The sequence below is a fragment of the Benincasa hispida genome, chromosome 4 (assembly GCF_009727055.1).
Source record: "Benincasa hispida cultivar B227 chromosome 4, ASM972705v1, whole genome shotgun sequence".
In the NCBI taxonomy this organism is placed as follows: domain Eukaryota; kingdom Viridiplantae; phylum Streptophyta; class Magnoliopsida; order Cucurbitales; family Cucurbitaceae; genus Benincasa; species Benincasa hispida.
In genome coordinates this window covers 10,008,319-10,015,313 of record NC_052352.1, presented here as the reverse complement: position 1 = coordinate 10,015,313, position 6,995 = coordinate 10,008,319, and the positions used below count along the sequence as shown (strand labels likewise).

General features: G+C 38.4%; 1 protein-coding gene across 1 annotated transcript; it reads left to right on the top strand.

The window, feature by feature from the left end:
- The first annotated feature begins 5,273 nt into the window (after nucleotides 1–5,273).
- Nucleotides 5,274–6,107, top strand: LOC120075939 (MFP1 attachment factor 1-like). Its single transcript, XM_039029691.1, has one exon. The coding sequence runs from the start codon at nucleotides 5,478–5,480 to the stop codon at nucleotides 5,934–5,936; it is 459 nt and encodes a 152-aa protein (XP_038885619.1). The 5' UTR covers nucleotides 5,274–5,477; the 3' UTR covers nucleotides 5,937–6,107.
- The last annotated feature ends 888 nt before the right edge of the window (nucleotides 6,108–6,995 follow it).

The window sequence follows — 6,995 nt, the reverse complement described above, 5'->3', positions numbered from 1 at the left end:
CTCCGGAGAATTAGAACACCAGTCCAACACCTTTGATACTCCCATCCCCCCTCTACAACCGATACCATCACTTCACCTACTCCACCCCCCTCTACAGCCCGAAACCACACAACATCACCAATTGACGTCGAACCTTTAGAGGCCAACAACCCCCACAAACAGAGCCCGACATGTCTGCCTTACTCACCATGCCACATACAGAGGCTGACATGTCTTGGCATCCAGAGGTCGATACTTCTGGGATTGTTACGACCAGGAGGAAGGGTTACACTGGTGAGTAATTTATGGATCAGTAATCTTTGTTTATATTTTTATATTTCTTGATGAGTAATTTTATGTTAACTGTTTATGTAGGAATCTCGAAGAATTAGTCGTAAGAGGAAACCTGTTGATAAATATACACCTCCAGCTCAAGTAAAGAAGAAAAGTGTGGTTAAGCATCCTTTCCCAGGTGTAACTATGTCACTATCCAGAGCGGTCGTCATATATAACGTAGCACATGATGTTCCACATAATATCCTTACAGAAATGATGGGCTGGATCTCGGACGACAATACGGACAACGAGCTTTGAGAGAACTTTAAACCACTCGCCAAGCAATACTTCATGGAATTGATTACCCCGAATTCGTTGGTCGAGTGCGATATAAGTTTCCTAGTTTTGACTTCTTTACATCTTGTACTTTTACTGACATAGTAATTTTTCGTGCAGACCATAAATACTTTATTTTATTTTATGAAAGAAAAATTTTATACCCAGCCCGACATGTGCATACACAAGTTCACCATCTTGCCAATTGGTGTAATGGTAAATTTTGATATTTCGTTTCTTAACTCCTCATTATATTTTGTTACTTAACTTCTCATTTTATTTGACAGAGTCACCTTAATGCTCGTGGTGGAGTATTTAAGCGAATAAAGAATAAGATACTTCTGGAGGCTGCCCTAGGATGGGAAGATGAAGAACGTATAAGGACTATGTCACTGATAAATTCGATCTCAAATGGCAGATGTGGATTTCGTTTGTACGGTGATGAATATTAGTGACCACTGGATGGCCCTTGCAATGGACATTAACAGAGGCCACATATTCGTATTCGATTCACTTTCATCATACACACCAATGACAAAGCTAGTGAATTGGCTAGAGCCATTGACAGTCATAGTACCATCCCTACTTCACTACTGTGACGTGGATCATTCAAAGCCAGACCTATCCACAGCCTGTTGAAAAATCTCGCTATCTATGAATGTCGACATACAACACGGGTCGCTTGATTGTGGCATCTTCGCAATCAAATTACTAGAACACCTGGTGACTGGTGTTGATCTGTCGTAATCACTCAGGAGAAGATGAGTGAATATAGGATGCAGTGAGCATGTCAACTATGGGTAAACACTCCATATTTTTTATGTGTATAGAACATGTATTTTTTAATGTATTTTTATGTATGTAAAAACATTTATTTTTTATGTATAATGGAGCTACTGCTCTTTTCATTGTATAATTGAATATGTATTTTTTATGTAAGTTCAAAGTTCAAAGTTTAATATCATAATTTTATCAGATCATGCATAAGGAGCTACTGCTCTTTTCATTGTATAATTGAACATGTATTTTTTATGTAAGTTCAAAGTTCAAAGTTCAATATCATAATTTTATCAGAACATGCATAATTGAGCTACTACTCTTTTCATTGTATCAATGGTATGTAGAACATTATATGGTTCAAGGTTCAAAGTTCAAACATTGAGAGAGCGAGATTTTGAGAGAGAGTGAGATTGAGAGAGTAAGGTTTAGAGAGAGAGAGATTGAGAGAGTATAAAGTTATTGTTTTTTGTTACAAGTATGAAGATTGAAAGAGTACGAAGTTATTATTTTTTGTTACAAGTATGAACATTGAGAGAGTATGAAGTTGTTGTTTTTTGTTACAAGTATGAAGATTGAGAGAGTATGAAGATGGAGAGAGTATGAAGATGGAGAGAGTATGAAGATTGAGAGAGTATGAAGATTGCTATTATAGAAATACTCCAGCTTGTTATTGTTTTTTGTTTACAAGATGAAAGTATGAAGTATGAAGTATGAAGTGTTACAAGTATGAAGTATGAAAAAGTATGAAGTATGTTACAAGTATGAAAAAGTATGAAGTATGTTACAAGTATGACGTATGAGAAACTGATCAATGGTATTTATAACAAATGAAATGTTACAAGTTAGTTACAAACTAAACTAGATGAGGGGTGTTTGTGTCACGGTCTCTAGCATTTTCAGCACATCACACGGTTGTAAACGGTTCGGTACAATTTTGGCGGTTATGCCCATAATTCCCACACCGACCACATTTCATTTGTCTGCGAAATTCTCCTCTTGATGGTATTCTTCTCACTTTCCATCAACTGGCTTGTGGCACAAAATTCAGAGGAAGGATAATCTTTTCTACATATCCAGGAGGTCTTTTCCATTCAGATATGTGGCCAAGTGGATTTATAGGCTCCGCATACGCAGTCATTAGAGAGTCCACTGTATAAAATCGATTGCAAAGACTGTGGATGAGTATATTTCGTTCCTTGTTAGCAACAATTGCATGCAAATATGGGATACCAAGTGAGTCGAATTCCTTACATGTGCATTCCTTCTTGTGAAGATTGACAATACCATCCAATCGATTATCTCACACGTGTACCCGATAACAATCAATAGGCTCAACCCAATATTATCTACCCTTATCGGCCTCACTTGCCAATCGGGTTTCACAGTAGTCAGAGTGCAATGTCATTCGAAATGCCTAGTAATTTCTCCGTTTGTAGAACCACGATTGGAACATTCCTCTAACATATTCAATCAAGCATACTATGGGTAATAGTCGATACTTTTTAGTTAACGAATTGAAACACTCTACACTGTTGGATGTCATGTTATCATATCTTCGTTCTATTTGGTAAAACCGTGCCCACCTTTGAAGACCGATGTTTTCCAGATATTTCGTGATAACATCGTCTCGAAAATTATGGAGTTCGTCCCATTTTGTCTTGAACTCTGTCATGCGAAATTCCCTTTTGCATCTCTAAATATCCAACAACCGTGCTATCCTTAAAGTTTGTAACAAGATTTTATTCTATGAGCCATGTGCACGATCCATGAAATGCCGTGGGAAAAAAAATGCATGAATAACATTGCTGATAGATACCATCCGATCAGACACAAACACCAGATTATCGGGTTCTCCAATACTGCATTTCAAGTTTGACATAAACCATTTCCATGATCGACGGTTTCATTATCCACTATTGCATATGCTAGTGGGTATAGTTGATTGTTCCTGTCCATAGAAACTGCAACCAACATGGTGCCTTTGTATTTTCCTTTCAAGTTCGACCCATCAACAATTGTCATAGGCTGACAGCTTGCGAAACCTCTGATACAAGACCCTAATACCATAAACATATACTTGAAATGCACCTTATCTTCAAGTTTGATCTCAAAGAATGTACCCTTATTCTCTATTTTTAACGCTTCTCCATAAGCATGTAGTATGAAGTATGAGTATTCTGGAGTACCTCTAGTGAGATCATACACGGCTTTCCTTGTATGCCACGCTTTATCATAACTTATGTTCACACCATAATCTCTCGTCATATCCTCAACAATATGACAAGGTTTATAAATACGTCCTATTCTCGTGAACTTATCTTTAATGAGCTGACCAACAACCGTAGCAGTTGCTTGTCTATGGTCGTGATTCAGAATGGAACATGTGTGCGAACTGCAGTACTTTGTGATCTTGAATATATCAGATCCTTCCATTTTGACTGCACGAAGGCTCCACTTACATGTCTCCCCAATACATTTGACAGTGAATAGAGATTTGGTTGATTTCCTGACCTTAAATTCAAATTTTTTTATTGATGGACAGAATAGATAATCTCATTTTCAAGTCCTTTTTGCTCAAAAATAGTTGACTAACTTTAACATCCTCTGTCCTAGATGAAGAGGTACCATGCATAATCAACTCTGTCCTATGACTTGAAGACACAGATGGTATAACCACTGAAGCTGTAGAACGATGCACATCTCCATGATCACGATCCATTTCATTCAATCCTGTTGGTTGCTCATTCACATCCACTAAAGGACCACAATCCATATAATTGTATGTTGATGGTACAGTGTTGGTAGACAATGGAATATCACCCTCTTCCCGATGAAACTGATATGATTCCTCGTATTATCTGTCCACAGTCGTATCATCATAACTCACATTTCTAAACCCCATTCCAATATTTTCGTCCTGATTAGATTTCAACATTACAGCTATCTGAAGTCTAATAGCTCTTCTCGCAAAAGAAGGAAGCAAACTTCATCATCATTCCTTATGCATTGTGGAGGGGCTTCAAATTCAAGCTTATATTTAACTTTCAGTATAAGATCAAACTCTGAAGAACTGACATTTGTAACCCTATAAATGCGAGATTTAAGTTCTTCATACTTCAATGTATAAGACACAATGATTCCTGTCAACTGTCTCCCAATATACGAACTTTCATTCTTATCCCAATCACCTCCATATCGAATAAGTAGACACTTTGCTGTCATCCTATAAAACAAGAGAACATTTGTCATTAAGTTGTACAAGCAATTGAAGTGCACTCTCGCTCTCAATCTCGCTCTCTCTCAAAATCTCACTCTCTCTCGTAATCTTGCTCTCTCGTAATCTCGCTCTCTCTCTTACTCATGCTCTCTCTCTTACTCTTCCTCTTTCTTACTCTCTCCCAATACAAAATTTCGTAATGCTACCTTTTCATAAATAACACAACAAAAATAATTAAACAGACTTAAAATAATGAAACACCTTTCTGAAAAAGCTGTTCCGTTCTGAAAAAGCCTCGTCTTGGAAATCCCCGTTCAACAAAACACCGTCGAAAGCCAGAGAAGTAATCAATGGGGTTTAGAGTTTAAAGAAATCACCATTGTATTGTGTTTATATATTATTGATTTGATTTGAGGCTTCCGTCGTAAAAATTGTCAAATCATTCGTACACTAACGAGCAATCACATCAAACTAGGGAATTTCAAACGAGAGCGAGAGCGTTTAATCAGATGAGAGCGAGATTTACCTCATTAGGCTGGTGTAAGGGCAATTTACGTAATTTGGTATGACGATGATGTCAGTAGAGAGTCAATTGACATTATTTTTTAAAAATGAGTCATTTGATATTTTAGATTCAAAAATTGGATCATCCTTATAAATTTCCCAAAACTGAGGTGAAACATCGTCATCATCACCACCATCTTCACCGCACATCATGTTATTGCTATGTATGATTCGATTCAAGAATGGTAATCCGTCGTTTTAACTTCACCTCCAAATAATCCCTCAGATCGCAACCGATCCCATTCTCCATTCATATTCGTATTTAATTGTCACATCTCATCTTCCTCACCCCTCAAATTCCACCGCCGCTTCCTCTTCCTCCGCCATGTCCGATCAAGACAACTCCCCTCAGACCCATCTACAATTCCCAGACACCGAAATCAAAGACCCCACTAAGCCGCCGAAGCCATTCGCCACCAAATTCAGCATATGGCCACCAACCCAGCGCACTCGCGATGCCGTTATAAGCCGTCTGATCGAAACCCTCTCCACCCCTTCCATTCTCTCTAAGCGTTTCGGCACCGTTCCACCAGAGGAAGCCGCCGCCGTCGCGCGGGTCATCGAGGACGAAGCGTATGCCACCGCCAATGGCTCTCCCCCCACCGTGGACGATGGCATTGAGATTCTGCAGGTCTACTCCAAGGAGATTAGTAAGCGGATGCTGGAGGCGGTGAAGGGTAGAGCGATCCCGGCGGCTCCGGCGGAGAATGGTGAGATAGAGGGAGTAAGATCACCTGTTATTGAACCTAAAGACGAAACCTCAACTTTGGAAAGTGAATCTTGAAATTCTGTGTTCTTTTTCTTTAATCTTAATCTTATCCTGTTTGAGCATCTTTTTTTCTGGAGATCTGCTTGTCCACTGTCCACAGATTGCTTACAAGATAATTATTTGTTCATCTTGTGTTTTATAGCCTTAAATTCAATGAAAAATGGAAGCATATTTTTTGCCTAGAGATATCTTTGTTTTGTTTTGAGCTTTCTCTGTTTAATGTCGCTCTCACATTATCACTTAATTTTGATTGCTGAATTTGTGGAAATAAAGAAATATGGATATGTTTAGAGATCATATTGTTGGGTTTGAGCAGTAATGCTCTGACCCATTTCTCTATAACTCTCAACAAAGAAACTGAGTTCGACCCTTTGAATTCTCACGTACAATTTCATCATTGACCACTAATTTGAGTGTTGGAGTTGCTTTGATTGACATATTATGAGTTAAAATAGTTTCCCAGATTGCTCGAGAAGTTAGTAACTGAAAACATACAGCCAATGAGCCAAACATGTAAAATTTATACACTTTGTTCTATTTGTATAGGCAGAGGTCAAACTTCTAAACAATGTCTGATCTCTCTAAAATTCTGAAGTGTACATCCCATTTGTAGAGGGGAAAAAAGAAAGAAAGAAAGAAAAAGAACACGTTATACAAAGTTACAAACCATTAAATTCATAATACAATAAAACAAATGAAGAATGGTCAGAAGTTTCTTTCAATTATGTCTTCATCTAGTGTCCTGGTCCTCTCATGCTTGGTCCGGAAGCATGCTTGAATGCCCAGCTTCCCTTCCGATGACCACCGAAAGTAACAAAGCCAGTCGGGTTACCTGCAGCTACTTTCTCAACTCGTCCAGTTCCCGTCGTGAGCGGAGTTTCCGCTCTCGATCTGAGGTGTCTGCAATCCACATGAACAAACACCATTGCCAACAGTATCATCACAGCAAAAACTCCAAAACAACCAGGCTTCATCCTTGCTTTTGAATCTACAAAACTAGGTAAAAGAAGACTTGGGAAGTTGCCCTTTTTATGTATACAAAGAAACACCAATAGAATTTCTGCTAAATCGCCA

What these genes read in the sequence shown, in the direction of transcription:
- LOC120075939 (XM_039029691.1), top strand. Translation starts at nt 5,478, where the DNA reads ATGTCCGATCAAGACAACTCCCCTCAGACCCATCTACAATTCCCAGAC.